This window comes from Sorex araneus, chromosome X (genome assembly GCF_027595985.1).
Source record: "Sorex araneus isolate mSorAra2 chromosome X, mSorAra2.pri, whole genome shotgun sequence".
Classification (NCBI taxonomy): Eukaryota; Metazoa; Chordata; class Mammalia; order Eulipotyphla; family Soricidae; genus Sorex; species Sorex araneus.
The window spans coordinates 205375015-205392990 of record NC_073313.1 but is presented as its reverse complement, the minus strand read 5'-3'; the positions used below and the strand labels follow the sequence as shown (position 1 = coordinate 205392990).

At 37.9% G+C, this 17976-nt stretch overlaps 1 protein-coding gene across 2 annotated transcripts in view; it reads right to left on the bottom strand.

Moving 5' to 3' along the window:
- DCAF17 (DDB1 and CUL4 associated factor 17) overlaps positions 1-17976 on the bottom strand; it is a 34552-nt gene that overhangs the window by 7508 nt on the left and 9068 nt on the right. For both annotated transcript variants that reach the window (XM_004601355.3, XM_055122392.1), the window contains exons 4-10: positions 16910-17046; positions 15947-16025; positions 14110-14199; positions 10683-10787; positions 10293-10398; positions 5605-5747; positions 2843-2952 (exon numbers count right to left, since the gene is read on the bottom strand). In XM_004601355.3, the coding sequence (XP_004601412.2) occupies positions 2843-2952; positions 5605-5747; positions 10293-10398; positions 10683-10787; positions 14110-14199; positions 15947-16025; positions 16910-17046 (770 nt within the window). The remainder of the gene's footprint in view (positions 1-2842; positions 2953-5604; positions 5748-10292; positions 10399-10682; positions 10788-14109; positions 14200-15946; positions 16026-16909; positions 17047-17976) is intronic.

Genomic DNA, 17976 nt, shown 5'->3' with positions numbered 1-17976 from the left:
TGACCACTTCTCCTGTGCTACGGCATTCTTTCAGAACAAAGACAAGTTACTTCTTCATCTATTCTGAAGAATTAACTGAGACCTGATGAGGAAAAGCCAGTCTGTAATCTCCTTTCACTCACTTGTCGGACATCAAGGAAGTTACTCAAATATAAGTTTTACAAACAGACTTTGGACACCAGCAGCCCACTGAACAACTTGCAGTATGTGAACTGAGCGTTTCCGCCAGGCTGCCCCTGCGGGGGCCCGGCGTTCCTCTTTTTTTTTAATCTCTCTCTCTCTCTCTCAACCTATCCTGGGCACAGCACAGCCTCCACCCCACTTCTCTGAGCACAAAATGGAGACACAGACCCAAATGCACAGCGCGGCTTGCAGGAGATCGAGGGGCGGGGAAGTACCAGTCTCCGCCCACCGCGGACACTTAAGGACAGTGCAGCCACGTGGGCTTCCCATTCGCCGCTGCCGCCACTCCAGTATGACCGAGGAGGCCAAAAGAACTACTTTGGACACCAGCAGCCCATTGAACAACTTGCAGTATGTGAACTGAGCATTTCCACCAGGCTGCCCCTGCGGGGGCCCGGTATTTCTCTAGGTTTTCCCATCTTATGAGCACCATAAAAGGGTAAAAGATTGTAGCGATAGAATTTCAGGCAGAATTTTCCCTGGACTTTATACAGAAACCCAAAACCGCGCGGCCGCTGCTGTGGCCGCGCGACCTAATATCATCCAATCATCAGCAATATGAAATGATTCCTTTTCAACGGGTCGGACTTTGGTGGGAAACCCTAACAAGAATAGTAAGTTTTTTGTTGAAATATTGAAGGCAATCAAAGTGGTAGCCATCTCTCTAGATTGAACTAAGCCATATCCCCACGCCGGCTGAGAAGAAATATCCTTCTTTCTCGGGAAGAAACGCGGCGTGGCGTTAACCATAGTATGATGTCCATTAAGTTGACATGGACCTGGTGGCATGGGAATGGGATACAAGGGAATAAAGTATTATGTACTTGGAACAGCGGGACGCTGGTGGAATCTCGAGCCGGGGCTGATACCAGCGCACTACTTTTGGTTCCAGAAACTGCTTGCAGACTTTCTACCAGACTATCGACTAAGCCAGAGCCCCACGCCAGCCGATGACGGGAAATAACCATCTTTTTTGTTTTTTTTTTTCCCCTTTGTCAGGCAGCATGGTGACTACTAAACAGGCGTGAACTCGGTGGTGCGGGACGAGGGGGGGAAAAAATAGAAAAGTTATGTAACAAACAGCGGGACTTAATATCTCTATATTCTCAGCAATGGAGAACTATCAAATGCTTCCTTGACAGTAGGACTGTCTTTTTCTTTTTGGGGGGAAACCCCAGCAACAATAGCGAGTTATGTGTTGAAACATAGAATGTAACCAAGATAAAGCGTAAAACGAAGTGAAACTTATCACTTACAAGGGTGGGGACGGGGGGGGGGGGCGGGAGGGAGCGGGAAGTATACTGGGGTGGTTGGTGATGGAATAGGGGCACTGGTGAAGGGAAGGGTGTTTGAATATTGTATAACTGACATAATCCTGAGAACTATGTAACCCTCCACATGGTAATTCAATAAAATTAAAAAAAAATAAAATTAGCATATGAAAAGTTTGAAAAAAAATATAAGTTTTACAAACAGTAATAACTCTCTCTCTCTCTCCTCTTCTCTCTCTCTCTCTCTCTCTCTCTCTCTGTTGTGGTTTGCAATACAGGTATAAGTGGCCATCATGTTCAGTCTATAGTCTACTTTCAGCACACGTCTTCTATCCCGAGTGGGTCCTCCAAGCATCCTTTACTTGGTGGTCCCTTCTCTATCTGAGCTGCCTTTCCCCCAGCATTCGAGGCCGGCTTCTAAGCTGTTGAGTAATCCTCCTGGTCCTTATCTCTACTATTCTTGGGTGTTAGTCTCCCATTTTGTTACTTTATCTTCCACAAATGAGTGCAATCCTTCTATGTCTGTCCCTCTCTTTCTTTTTTTTTTTTTTCATTAAAAAATTTATCATTTATTTATTTTTAATTAGTGAATCACTGTGAGGGTACAGTTACAGATTTATACATTTTTGTGTTCATGTTTCCCTCATACAAAGTTCGAGAACTCATCCCTTCACCAGTGCCCATTCCCTACCACCAGTAAACCCAGCATCCCTCCCACCCTCCCCAGTCCTGTCTCCCCCCCCCCGACCCCACACTGCCACTATGGCAGGGTATTCCCTTTTGTTCTCTCTCTCTAATTAGGTGTTGTGGTTTGCAATAAAGGTGTTGCGTGGCCATTGTGTTCAGTCTCTAGTCTACATTTGGCATGCATCACCCTTCCCCTGCATGACCTCTGACCACATTTTACTTGGTGTTCCCTTCTCTAAGTTGCCCAGAATGAGAGACCAGCCTCCAAGCCATGGAGTCAACCTCCTGGTACTTATTTATACTATTCTTGTGTCCCTCTCTTCCTGACTCATTTCACTTAACATGATAGTCTCGATGTTGATCCACTTACATGCAAATTTCATGAAAAGTCAGATTTCTAGTCTCTGAGGAAGTATGCTACAACAAACTATTTCCACAATTGGCTCAATAGTTAGGTGGCAAAAATAAAGAAGCCAGTAAGTGCTATCAAAAACCATTTTAACTTTTTTGGGGGGACTGGGGCACACCCAGTGGTGCTCAGAGGTTACTTCTACCTTTACACATAGGAATCACTCCTGGCAGGCTCAGGGGATCATGTGGGATGTCAGGAATCGAACCTAGGTCAGCCATGTGCAAGGCAAGTACTCTGCCCACTGTATCATCACTCTAGCCCTAAAAGCTATTTTAATGAAAATACTCACTTGACCTGATTTGGGCCAACATGGATTATTCTACCAGATGCATCCGGATGGAAATAGATCCAGTCAGATTCCAGAGAGCAACAGTCCATTTCTTGAATCCCATTTTTTGCCTAAAGTTGGACAAAGTATCAAAAATAAGAATTGAGGAAAAAGCAATTTTTAAAATCAAACATCAGTGATCACTAATTCAAGGTTATAGAGAAGAAGTATTAACTAGTTGAACTGATGATTATAAGGATTGAATTAGGACATTCATACTTAAGAAAGCCAGAATAGGGGCCAGAGAGAGAGAGGCATGTCTTACATACAGCTTCCTGGAGTTCAACTCCCAGCATCTCATAAGGTCCCCTGAGCATGGCCAGGAGTGACCCCTAAGCCAAGAGTAAGTCTTCAGCACTGTCGGGTGTGACCCAAAACCCAATGAAATAAATTAATAAATAAAATGTAATCCTATGCACAGAATATTAAATTAAGCAACCAAATTAGGAAAGTAGAATTTCCTAATGAAAATCTTGCACTACACCTTAAAGAATGAGCAGAAGTTGGTTAGGAAGATGAGAGCAAGTGTTAAGTCCATCAAGTATGTATGTGTATAATGGTGAATAGCAACCACAATTAAATTGAGAAGTAAAGCAACCAAGCAACCACCATGAGACTGGAGAGAGAGACTGAGGTGTTGGTGCAAGTACTTTATAGGCTTCTGTTATCTACACTAATAATTTCTAACAGGAACGGTGGTATTACATTGTACATAAAGGTAATCAATGCAGTTAATCATGTTGGTGGCAACCATTGAAATTAATGTGTCCACAATGGCCTTCACTTCAGATGCTCCTTTACTATAAAAAAATGTACACTCTATCAATCTTGGCCATTCTAGGGCTGGGAAAATAGTATAGTCGTCAAGATGCTTGTTTGCTTATTCTGCATCCCAATTACTTCCTGGTTTGATCCCCAGCACCACATATGGTCTCCCCATATGTGATGACTCAGGTGTGATCCCTGTGTCAGGAATCAGCTCTGAGCATTACCAGGCATAGTGCCCAAACCAAAATGACAATAACAACAAGTTTAGACATTTCTTAGTATCTACTCTTCTTCTGACTGACAGCAGGGGAGGTGACAGGCATCTGCATTATTAAGGCGATGAAGTGCAACAGAGGCCTCCAGCAGCAGGAGTAAAAAAATGCCTGGAAGGGGTTAGAGGTAAGATTCAGTAGTACAGCACACACCACACATAGCTGAGGCCCTGGATTCAATCCTCAGCACAAAATTATTTAAAAACCAAAAAAATCCTGAATTTGACAATGACTTATTAATATACAGAAATACAGATCTGACAAAATGTAATAAAATTATTATAGGAGAATACTTGACAGGCAAGCTTGACAGATACTGAAGGAAGTTTTATACAAACACAGAAAGGAAAGAATAAGTATTGTAAATACTTAGAACATGAACAAATGTCCAGAATGTGAATTGTGTAAGATTTGTTTAATGGAGTAGAAAAGATAAATTGAAAAAAAATAAGTGCAGTAGAAGGCAGATTTTGCATAGTTCAACATACAGCATCTCCAAAACCAAAACAAAATATAACAAAGAAACAAAAATTGTGAATGATTTTGGGAGCTGAAGGACGCCCATATACTCTGGTAAAATGATCAAACCACAGACTTGTCATGGCAGGCCACCATCCCAAGAGAGCCACTGTAAAAGGTTATCACCAAATCAAACAGGAGGCACCACAGTGAGAAAGAGAAAATGGAGGGGACAAAGCTTCTATAAAACTGAAAGATGCTGTGTACAGTCTCTCCTGGTTGCTATGACATCAAGATAAACAGAGAAGTGGACCCAGGACTGTGCCGACTCAGTGATGAAAGGTAAGCTGTGTGTGTGTGTGTGGGGGGGGGGGTCCAAAGTGACAGCAAGACTCTGGAAGTGATGGGTGTGGAGTAAGTGGAGTCTGTCTCAGAAAACTTTCATTAGGTGTGTCAAGAGGGTCCAAAAATGGACAAAATCACCAAGACAGAAAAAAAGATGGAACCCCACTCCCATCTGCACTCTTCTGCAATTTTTCTCAAATACAGGGTTTAGTAACAGACTGCATCCCTTTCATTAATATGTTCCCTTTCTTCTGAAGGCAAAAGGAACTTGAGGAGAGGGAATAAACCTCAGCCATGGTTAACACATGATAGGCCCTCGATATTAGAATACTAAATCAATGTTTAAATAATTCAAAAAAATTAATTTGGGGGCACAGAAACTTCTATCGTCTTACCCTGCAACATTTCTTCCTAGTTTGCCATAAATAACCTAAGAACATCATTGAAAATCCAAAGTGTTTCACTGCTTACAGTGTGGCCATTAGAGCTCTCTCTGGTTCTGCTCTGGAAAGCAAAGAGCAACAGACCAAGGAGAAGTTGAATCAGTAACATGCTTCACAAGCAATTTCAGAGTTAGCCTTGACATTTTCACTGAGGACTCCCACCATGGAGCTTTAGAGATTCGCTAAACAGGATCCCTTCCCGGGATTCAAGTCAAACAAACCACCAAGATATCTGCAGTGCCCTAAGAATTTTAAAGATAAGGGATTTTTAAATTATGGATAATACACGCAAGTATATGCCATATTCTCTGTATTCTCCTTTACATTGTTCAACATTTTTACTACAGAAAAAAAATTCTTAGGAATGGGAATAAAGTAGAGAAAAAAAAGTAAGATACAAATTTAGTACTATAAAGTTTGATTACTCGTGATTTACCAAGGAATTATCTTTTAGGGCACAGATATGAAAAACTCCTTTCTGTTTCTTCTTATTAGGTGTGATGATATAGTGCCAAGGGTGGCCTCCGATCTGAAAAGCGTTCTCCAGGGAGGACACCTCAAAGAGCAGGGGTGGCAGGTCTGTAGAGATGGTTAAGAGATTTATTAGCATCTTTGTTTGACTAGTGCTAGAACACTCATTAACTGAATTCAACATTTTTCTTTGCATGCATCATCTGATGACTTTCCGTCAATAAAAAATTACTATATTCAAGAAAATAAAATACATTCAAAAAAGAGACTTATTACTAAGAAAAGGGAAAGCTGGTTGGAAACAAATGGTAGGCTATGTGTCAATTTTCTAGATACCTTTTTTAAAGGTACGCAGTTAAACAGAGTAGAAAAAGCGGGCTGAATGTGCAAATGATGGCAAATATTGACAAAATACACCTATTTAAAGCAGCTACCATTTATACAAAGCATCCGCAATGTGGAGGACTATGGGCTAGAAAATAGTCACACCACCTCTAGAATCCTATAGAGTAATAAGATCTAATCATTTCTTCAATTGTGAGGAAGAGCTCGTCCATATTTTAGGTCAGCAATCTTTACAGGAAGAGTCTTGCCTGTGATTTCCAGGGCAGAAGTGATAATAATCACATAAATGTATCCACTCAGGATAGGTCCTGCAACAATAGAGCTATTGAGGATAGCCACTTGTACTAGTTTTATCGTGAAAACAAGTCAATTTTAAGGTAGTTTAGGTATATCTGTAACTTGTGGCCCTTTGGAGATTGACACAATAAAAATATTTATTTGGGGTCAGGAGAAATAAGCCTAGGGTTCAAGGGTCTTGCATGCAGTTGATCTGGTTTTGATTGCTGGCACCTCGTATGGTCCCCTGAGCACTGCCAGGAATGATTCCAGAGTAATAAATAATAATAAATGATTTCAGGAGGTAAGTCTGGAGTACAGCTGGGTGTGGCCCTAGAATCCAAACCCCTCAAACTAACCCATCAACCAATCTATCTGTCTGGTTGTACTGGTACTTCTTAGTCTGCTTTGATACTAATTTCTGGTGGTGCATGACACTTACTCCCAGAGAGATGCCTCAGTAGGAGGCACTGCAGGTTTAGAAATGAGAATTCCTTTTGGGGAGCCCCTGGGGCATACTACATGACCTCTCTGGATAGTGACCAATATAGGACCCATTTGTTCGTGTACCACCTCCCCCTAAACTTGAGAGTCTAATTGGTGGGTTATAAGGTTACCACTTCTTGTACAGTGGCTTATTTTAGGGAGCTCAATCACTTGTGCATCACATACTATACTTAGAAGTGTGTGTTTTACTAGTCCTCCTCAGAAGGACAATTTACTTTTTGGAGCCATATACAGAAAAAAACTAATGAAAAGTGTGTTCAAAAACTGACAGCTTTGAGAAAGGATAGGTATAAACTTATCAGATTATACAAAATACATTTTTTAATTAAGAAAAAGGTAACGCTCTTTATTTTACAGGGGTCAGCCCAATGGAACTTTAGGTATATAGCTGCCAAAAGAACTACTGAGGGATGTTTGTGTGTGCTGAGGGGGCAGGTTATATAAGATGTTTGGGACTGAAACCAGGGCTTCTCTTGAGTTGCCTCTCCCTGGTTCCTACTAGTCTTAATAATAAAAGAAGTATAGTTTAAGGAGTAAACATATAAACCCTCCCATAGAAAAATAGGCAAAAATATCATAAGGAAAATTATGAAAGCAATACAAACAGCATATGTGATATGGTGGCTACAGACTGCTGGCAGATGAAAAAAATTATTACAGAGTTCGAATATGGAATTAATAATTTCAAGAAGATACATATAGCGAACATAAAATAGAAACTCAAAATAGAAAAATAACAATGCAAAATGGTGTATTCATTTTTAGTTGGTTTGAGGGCCACTTCAGGTGAATTATTTTCTTTTCAATTTTTTTTTTTTTTTTTTTTTGCTTTTTGGGTCACACACAGTGATGCTCAGGGGTTACACCTGGCACTGTGCTTAGGAATTACTCCTGGCAGTATTTGGGGGACCATGTGGGATGGTGGGGACTGAACCCAGGTTGGCCACATGCACAGCAAACGCCTTACCCACTGTACTATCGATCAAGCCCTGAATTATTTTTCTAATGGTTGCTGTTTCGCATTCCCATGTTTGAAACATTCTATTTGATAACTTTGTTAAAGACTAGAACTACGTTTTTAAATCCACAAAGCCTCTGCTTGCTTCCAGTTGCTTTAAATATGTGATTGGAGGGAGGCAGATCTTGCAGTGTTTTCCCGGGGAATAAGTGACAGCTGAGTAAACCTGGAATATGAAGATCATAGTTTCCCTGAGACCAACAAAGTCATACACAATGTGTGGTATAAAAATCATAATTATGTCTTAAATCTTTTCACATAAATGATAAAATGAAAAATTACCTAATGAATGTTTTTATGGAAAATTCCAGTTATTAAGGGTAAAAGAAATGACAGAAAATTTTGACACTTCTATTTGCAATGTACAATGACATTACTTAGTGAGGAAAAGTTCATTAATGGTTACAGAGATATTTTTATGCTATTATAAACACAGAAAATTAAAAACAACTTTAACGGTGCTCACTTCAGCAGCACATACACTAAAAAACAACTTAAATATCCAATGTAAACTGGTTAAAACATAATAGTTCACCTATAAAGCAGAATAAAAATCAAGTTTGTGTAATGTGTAAGGAACCCTGCATGCATATACATACAAATGGAATTATTATTTGGCAAACTGAAATACCCAAATATTGCCCACATAGAAAAAAAGCATTAGAAGGGCCGGAAGTAGTTCAGTGGTAGACTACTTTTCTTATATATGTATGAATCCTGGTTACATTTTCGTACTAGAAAATAAAATTATCAGAAGAATTAAAATAAAAACTAAATTTTTCTCTCACCTATATCCCTTAGATGGAACTATGATTTAACAGGATTTTTGAGTCTTTCTTCCAAGCAAACCTAAATACATGTGCTCAACTATACTTTTTAGGAATATCAAAACCTTACACAAATTAGGCTCAATAGAGTTTGGTACTTTTCATCATTCGTGTGTGTGTGTGTGTATATATGTGTGTGTATTATATAAATATAGTGTGTGTGTGTGTGTGTGTGTGTATATATATATATATACCTAGTTGATATATATCAACTAGACAGTGTCTTTCTTCTGAATAATTAAATTTGTGATAATCAATAAAATATATCAGTATTACTTACTTATCACTGTACAGATTGCCTGTCTGGTCCTTTTCTGGAAACGATATGTAATTAGATCATCACTTTGTACAAAGGTGAGTAAAAATTTGGGATAAATTAATAGAAGTGGAATTGCTCAAGCAGTATCTGAATTAAAAATTTTGAAATTAGAATTTATATTTTAATATAAATTAATAAAAATATGTGAAGTTAAAATTTTCAAAAGTTTTCTATGTTCACTTTTTTGTTTGTTTTGGGCTACACCTGGTGGGACTTGGCTGGGGGAGCTACTCTTGATTTGGTGTTTATGGTCAGTCCTGGCAATGCTTGGGGGAAACATATAGTACTAGGGATTGAACCCCAGGCTCCTACTTGCACCGCGTGCGCTTCAGTAAGTGAGCTATCTCCCAGGTTCAGATGATTTTTTTTGTGTGTGTGTGAGGTATAATGGCACACAGTTTTAATACAACCACCAATCTTCACAAAATAATTTAATACTTTGTGCCTGGGCTAGCAGCATCTTGCACTGTGACATTCCTATACATACATAAGCATTGTAACCAGATGATTTCTTAAAGTAACTAAAATATATTTATGTTTCTGAATGTTGGTAGAGAGTTAAATAATGACAATAGGAAAGTCTCATTTTATTCTACCTGTTTGAGAAAAAGCTTTGAAGTTTCAACAGGAAATAGTTTATTGTTTGAAAAGCAAAGGACATGTCTGCAACATGATTAGGAATTAATCTTAGTGAAGTGAGAATAAAAAATAAGATATAGGATAATAAAATATATTTCCTATAAAATTTTATTCATGTAGTTTTAAAAAATATGCTTGCAAACATTAAACTATCCTTGCATTCCTGAACTCTTAATTTTGTCTTATTTATTTTTTTCATTTTTGGTTTTTGGGTCCTTGAGAGCTTGTTTGGAGGACTGGAGCAATAGCACAGCAGGTAGGGCATTTGTCTTGCATGTGGCCGACCCGGGTTCAATTCCTCCATCCCTTTTGGAGACTCCGGCAAGCTACCAAACATGTGTTTTACTACTAAGATAAATTCCCAGCCCTCAAATCATCTCTCATGAAGGTGGATATATCTCACCAAATTATGAATTACTAAGTTAAAAGGGAACTAAGATCATATTATTTGCTGTAATTCATCATTCTACAAAGAAGGAAACCAGGATGAGAGGTAAGATTGGTCAAAGATCACTGATCTCTAGCTAAGTGGTTCCAGCATGCCTAGACCTTTAGTTCAATGAATAATTGATGGATTTTTTTTCTAGCTATTCAATAGCACAGGATATACTGTATAGGAGTGAAAACGAATTGTATTTTTAAATTATGAAAAAAACATTCCAGTAATTACAATGTATGAACACTTATTTAAGGTGAAAAAAAAAACTATATAGGAGCCATACCTGTGATTTTAATATTACAAGGAATGCCAAAAGGAGCCTCTCCTACAGTTCCAGTAGTCCCACCCCATCTGCATGCACACCCTAAGTCAAGTTTCTGTTGCATGAACTAAAAACAAAACAAAACAGAACAAAAATGGTGGCTTTAGCACCTACTTATTTGCTGTTGGGAAATCAAATTCACACGTATATGTATATGACAGAGATAATATCTTTATTCAAGGGCCTCTCTGCTTATCTTTCCACCTATTAAAGGTGACCGTCTTTCTGCATTTGTATATTATAGAGTTGAAATTGACACAAATTCCTTATTGCAAAAGAATTTCATTAAAGAACATAACTCAGTTCAACTGCCAATTGGAATCGGGAAAAACATTCATTTTTTTCTTCTACCTGTTCCATGATGACTTGGAAGCTATAGAGTCTGACCAGTCCCGAGCTGTACATCACGATCAGTATTCCATGAGACAAGGAAGCATCTGTCACATTCCCGAAAATCTGAGGGGAGAGGCAGATGTCACTGAAGAAAGGATCTGCGGGTCAATCCTCTGAGTGCTCACAGCTGTTCATGTATTTGCTCACTATCCAGGTCACCCTGCTACATAATATTATAATCTATAAATCTGAAGCTGAAGTGTTATTAAGGGTGAGAGCTAAGCCAGTAGAGCTTCAGAGTACAGCACCAATGGGATTGTAGCACACGCCATTCAAAATAATGCAGCAGGAATGATCTGTTCCAGCCATTTACTTCACAGTGTTATCTATCTATCTATCTATCTATCTATCTATCTATCTATCTATCTATCTATCTATCTATCTATTTTTTTCTTTTGTTTTTTTTGGTCATACCTGGAGATGCTCAGGGGTTTTTGGCCACATGCAAGGCAAAATCCCTACCCACTGTGCAATTGCTCCAGCCCCACGATATATATTAATAGTGAACCTGATTCCTCAAAGACATAGGCATAAACTGAACCCATTTAATTCTAAATGAACATTTATTTTACCATGCATATCCTTCCAAAGCCCAATTATTTATGGTATAATATTATTTAAAAATATTTTATTTGGAAAAAAATTATTTTATTTGGGGGGCTGGAGCGATAGCACAGCAGGTAGGGTGTTTGCCTTGCACACAGTCGAACTGGGTTCGATTCCCAGCATTCCATATGGTCCCCTGAGCACTGCCAGGAGTATTCCTGAGTGAATGTGCCAGGAGTAACCCCTGTACATTTCCAGGTGTGACCAAAAAAGAAAAAGAAGAAAAAAATATTTTATTTTTGCTAATTAGAAGTGGGAAGGACTGGGTCTAATAAAGCAATTCCAATGCAAAATAGCCAATTCTGGAATTTTATTACTATTTAAATCTCTAATACTACATTAATTTTTAGTCATGTAAAATCCTCCTAAATTAAAGACAAAACTCCTATGAAGTTATTGAGCCTAAATAACCCTGAATAAGATTGGTTTACTGTTCCCCTTCTGTTGCTATCCGACATACTGAATCCTATCATGATTCTCCATAGCACTCTGATTTGTTGGTTCTGCGTCTAAATATGTAACTTCAGCCAACACAGACAAAAACACTAACAAGTGGGGCTGGAGTAATAGCACAGCGGGTAGGGCGTTTGCCTTGCACTCGGCTGACCCAGGTTCGATTCCCAGCATCCCATATGGTCCCCTGAGCACCGCCAGGGGTAATTCCTGAGTGCAGAGTCAGGAGTAACCCCTGTACATTGCCGGGTGTGACCCAAAAAGCAAAAGCAAAAAAAAAACAAAACAAAACAAAACAAAACAAAACACTAACAAGGAAAAACCAACAAGAAACTAAGTGAAAAAGTTTCCATTTTAACTCAAGTCACATAATAATGTACTCAAGTACATTAATAATTTCATATGTAGTGAAAGGTATTTTCATAGCCTGGTGCCAAAATATAAAACTCTTATGCATGACATGTGAAAGATATACTTCAAGTAACTGCAATCAAAACCAAATCCCGGGGCTGAATCGATAGCACAGTGGGTTTGCGTTGCACGCAGCCGACCTGGATTCGATTCCTAGCATCCCATATGGTCCCCTGAACACCGCCAGAGGTAATTCCTGAGTGCAGAGCCAGGAATGACCCCTGTGCATTGCAGGGTGTGAACCAAAAAGCAAAAAACAAAACAAATCAAAAACAAAAACCAAAAAACCAAATCCCTCAAATGTCTATCCAGCAGCCAGGACATCTGAGAATAAACAGAGGCTGGGCTACAGAGCTCAAAGGGCAGGAGCAAATTTTATTTATTTATTTTTTGCTTTTTTGGGTCATATCCGGCGATGCACAGGGGTTACTCCTGGTCATATCCTCAGGAATTACTCCTGGTGGTGCTGGGTGACCACCATATGGGATGCTGGGAATCGAACCCGGGTTGACTGTGTGCAAGGTAAATGCCCTAACTGCTGTTCTATCACTCCAGCCTCATGAGCAAATTCTTGCATGCTCTAGACCCTAATCTCAATCCTTGGCATCACATGCCTCCCCACCAGCATGTCAGGTGTGGCCGTGGTGGCACCCGGCACTGCTGGGCTGGAGCTGCTCCATAACACCATGCCCAGGTAATGAGTCTTCACGCCCACACAGCCGTGTTAAGGTTCAGTGGGAGTGATCCCTGGGCCCCCTAAGCACTGTTGGGGAGGTCCTATATTCCATAAAGAGTAGGGAGAAGCACACTTCACTAAGTATGTAGTTCTACTGTAGAATGCAATAAGCACTCACAATTACTCAATCTACAAGCACAAAGAGAATTAATGACAAATTCGTGAACTGTGCTTTTTGTTTTCTCTTAAAAGAATTGTTTGTTTTGATCTGATTAGTGCATAACTATTTATTTACTTATCTTCAGTCATAGACCTTATTTAGAAACAAAAGATAAATTCAAATAATTGCTATAGTAAACTAGCAATTTTAAATTTTAGTTAGTACTTTGGTGTCAAATCTATGTTTCAATTCCATCTCTTCCATTGACTATAACTTCAGAATTTTGCTTGACTGTTTAAATATTTAATATTACAATGTCGCAAAATACTCAAACTACCTAGCACAAAATAATTACTAAATACCTAATATTATTCTTTAGCCCTTATTCAATTTATCATATTAAAATTGTGAAAGCTAAAAAATTAAATATTTTGCTAATGAATATAATTGAATTCTTAAGAGTTGTCCTCTGTAATACATCAGACACTTAAGAAGTCATAGAATTGTCAAAGAATGAATCACTTAACTAGAATACATTTTTAAAAGAAAGTAAGAGACTACTGATTCTTTCATTCAAAACAAATCTCTTTTCTTTCCCTTTATGTAACAACTCCACAAATCAAGAAGGCAACAAACAATACAATCCAAAACTGCAAGGACTGGAAAATTTATATACTAATTTGAGACATATATATGCATCTGTACTAAAACAAGTTTTAGATCTACACTTTGCATCTAAAATGAGGCATTTTGTTTCAGTTTTTCACCTTTCTTTACTAATAACTTTAATAAGCTCTGGACCTGAAAAAATTAACTTTATAGAGGCTTGTTAATGACCACAGTATTCAACACTCACCAAGTAAGAGTCACAAAAACATGCAAAAAGAAGAAGAAATATTAAGCTCCCTTCTCACATCAAATGTTCTCATGTATTTTGATATAAAATAAACTAGGTCAGCAAGTTTTTCAGTCAAGGGAACACTTCCAATCAAGATGTCTAATAAGAACATAATTAAATGATGACATAGCATCTTATTGTAAAAACTTAATATTGCAATTGAATCTGAAATGAGTCTTACTTTTTTGTTGATCTCCAGAATCCCTATAAGTGAAAAAGGAAGAACACGGAACACTGCAAGGTATAGCAAAACAGGCTGCTGAATTCCTGCCTGAAGGGAAAAACAAATATTACAGTCCGCTCTCATGAGTATTTCAGAAACATTCAGTTTTTCATGTTTTGAAAACATCCATTTATCCTTGCATGCAGTTACATAAATGTTTCCAGGAAATGTAAATATAGAATGAAACAAAAAGTCATGATCTAATCATGTTCTAAGCAAACCGTAATTATCCTAAATAAGATGTTTCATTTCATGAAAACACCTATCCATGGGTTGGAAGACAGTTCAAAAGGAGAGAGAGCACGTTTGACAAGCAGGAGCCCTGGGTTTGATTGCCAGCACCATGGGCACTGGCCCTGGAAAAAACCATCCACTGACTCCACAAAGTTACACAGGGCATACATACTCAAAATATGCCCGGGATTGGAGAGATAGCTCAAGTGGTAGAAAATACACCTAGCACGTGGAAGGCACCAAGTTTGATTCCTGGTCCTACAGGCTCCTGGAGGCTCCAGGCTCCTGTGAACCACAGGGTACAGCGCCCATATTTAAAAAATATACATGTATGTTTCCTAAACCAATAATCATTCTTTAGTTTCCTAAACTAATAATCTTAGAGTACAGAGAGTAAGGTGACAAAGATGACCTGGGCCTGATCCCTGGCACCACAAACAGTTCCCCAAGCACTACTAGGAGCGATTCCTAAACAGAGAGTCAGGAGCAAGCCCTGAGTATTACTGGGCAGAACCCCAAATCCAAAAATAAATAAAATAAGGGGTCAGAGTGATAGTACAGCAGGTATGGTATTTGCCTTACAGGTTCAATTCCTGGCACCCATATGGTCCCCTGAGCACTGCCAGGAGTAATTCCTGAGTGCAGAGTCAGGAGTAGCCCCTGAGCATCACTGGGTATGACCCAAAAATGTAAAATCCCAAAATACCATAAACAAAAAACAGACACACATATGCTTATTTGTAAAAATCATTATATGTAAACATTTTAGCAACAAAAGTAATTTATGGGGCTGGAGTGATAGCACAGCGTGTAGGGCATTTGCCTTGCACGTGGCAAACCCAGGTTCGACTCCCAGCATCCCATATGGTCCCCCGAGCACTGCCAGGAGTAATTCCTGAGCACAGAGCCAGGAGTAACCTTTGAGCATTTCCGGTGTGACCCAAAAGCAAAAAAAAAAAAAAAAGTAATTTATGTACTTCCAGTTTATATATAATGTAGGAAAATATATATACACTGAAGTTTACTATATCCTATCAAAATTTAATTTTAATTTGGAATGCTAACACTAAACGACCTAAAAAAAGAACACACAGTTATCAAAGTCTTATCATTTGGAAGTAGTGTTATATTGGAAAAATGGGAAAAAACATATACACAAAAGCTGAAGGGTGATTTTTCTGCTTGAAAATGATAGCCTTCTTACTATGAAGAACAAGTAAAGGATATCCTTTCCATTTCTTTTATTTTGGGAACTTAATCGTTTATTTTACTAACCTAGAGTGACTTAAGATTTTCTTAAGTTTGTGGCAAACAATCTTTATGGCATGTTTCAGAAAAGAAACACCTGTGGCTATTTCATGACATGTTAACAAATTCCTATAAAGAGAAATTTGTAATATTCTGGGTCACACCTGGAGATGCTTGAGAATAACTCCTCAAACAGTGCTCACAATGTTGGGTATCAAATTTGGGGCTCCTACATGCAAAGCATGCATTTCAGTCCTTTGAACTATCTCCCTGACACATGCTAACACATGCTACTAATGTTTAAAGGCATCACCTGCCGGGCCAGAGTTGAGTTTTTGTTCTGAGCTGATTTGACTGCAACGACTTCTTGAGGAGTGTCCCAGCTCAAGTACCTTTTCAAAGAATAAGAAGAAATTTATTCATAAGGGTCAGTTTTTTTAATTTAAAATTAAAAGAATAACTATTTTGTATGTAACTTTTTGCTGTTTAAATGATAAGCAAAGTAATTTATTTTAAAAACAAATTATATCATGTATTCCATCCAGGAATTTATTCATTTATAAATGAATAAATACCTAAAAATATATGAACACTTTTATAATTTTAGAATTTTTTGTTTGTTTTGGGGCCATAACTGGCAGTGCTTGAGGTTTACCCTGACTCTGTGCTCTGGGATCAATCCTGGTGGACTATATGGGCTGTCAGGGATCAAACTCAGGTTGGCTGTGTGCAAGGCTAGAGTCCTACCCACTATACCTTCACTCCAGCCCCACATTCTAGGATTTTGATGATTAAAAATTATTCCAACTAATGTATTTAAAACTTAAAATGCCAAACAACTATTTCTGCTCTCAATGAAAGTTATACAAAATATTTTAAATGTGATTTTCATATTTTTTATGTACATACTGACTCCAAAATTCTATTTCTAATTTATAAAATTAACAGTAAAAATAACAATTCTTGGCTTGTATGAGATAGATTATCTAACTGAAATATATTAGTTTGCAGGAAAATCTACCCTTATGTACCCACTACATATAAAATACTGGCAGAAGGGAAACATTGAAAATTATTTTTAAGTTTATTTACTACCTACCATATGTTATTTATGAGGGATATAAGGAACATTATAAAAGGTCTCTATTTTCAAATATAATCCTGAAGGGAGAAAACAAAAAGTTTTATAAATTGAGATTCAGGTATATAATGGGAAGCTTAAAAAACAGCTTGATTTCTATAACAAAACCTTGAATAATAAAATCACAGTTAATACCTGAATTTGCAATATGAAGCAAGGTATATTTTTTCAAGGACTTTTCCTGTGGTTGTTGATATACGAAGCAGCCAATTGTGGGCAGTCAGTGCTATGAGTGAGGATTTATAATCTGACGGATTAGGCAGTATGTCCCCCTAAAAAAATGACATGTGAAAATTAAACTGCTTTGCAATAAATCAATGTCTAGAGGAAGTAAACATTAATAACATAATCAAATAAATCAAGCAAAGACAAAATGAAATGTGCAAATAAAGAATTAAGAACAAGATTTAGAAAAGTGTAGGTAATTATTTTCATCATAAATGTACTGAATCTAGATATATAAAGCATTTAAATAGTACATGAGTCATTCTTATTATTTACCAATAAGATTTCAATAAATTTTAGCAAATAATCATAACAAAAGCAGTCTAATACTAATGATACTACTGGGATAACAACTAGCAGTTCTTAAAACAGGCATAACAGCTTAGTAATTCAGAGTCACGAGGTGGAACAGACATATCCTTAAGATTTGTTTTCCTTTTGAGAGAAGTCAAAATGGCAAAAGTGCAAATGAATCCTACTATTCACTGTGGTTCTTTTTCAACCCCCAATGAAACGCCAAAATCTAGAAACAAAATCCAGAAACAAGACATCAATGGAAGATGGAACCAGTCACCAATAAATTTTTCTCCCTCAGGGAGAAAATAAGAGTCGCTTCGGCACACCAACCATTAAGGATTTGCCACAAGGTGGGACTCTTCGGCAGGAAGAGAATGAGAAATGAAGTGTTCTACTTCGATTTGTGAGGGAAAAAAGGAAGTTCTAAGAGGAAAATTAATAGAGAAGTTGAAATTGCTATAGTATTTTTAACTTGGGCTGTTGATCAAGAGAAGAGAATGAAGAAATACCTATTTTATGTATACTGCAAAAGAGTTGTCTCACCTTTCACCTTTCAAATGTTATGGAAAAAAAAACATCTTTGGGGGAGATAGAAGTTGTTACTTGGTGTTTTTTTGTATACATGTGTTTTTAAAAACCTGTGGGAGTTGTGTACTAAATTCACAGGCAGGGATGCAAAT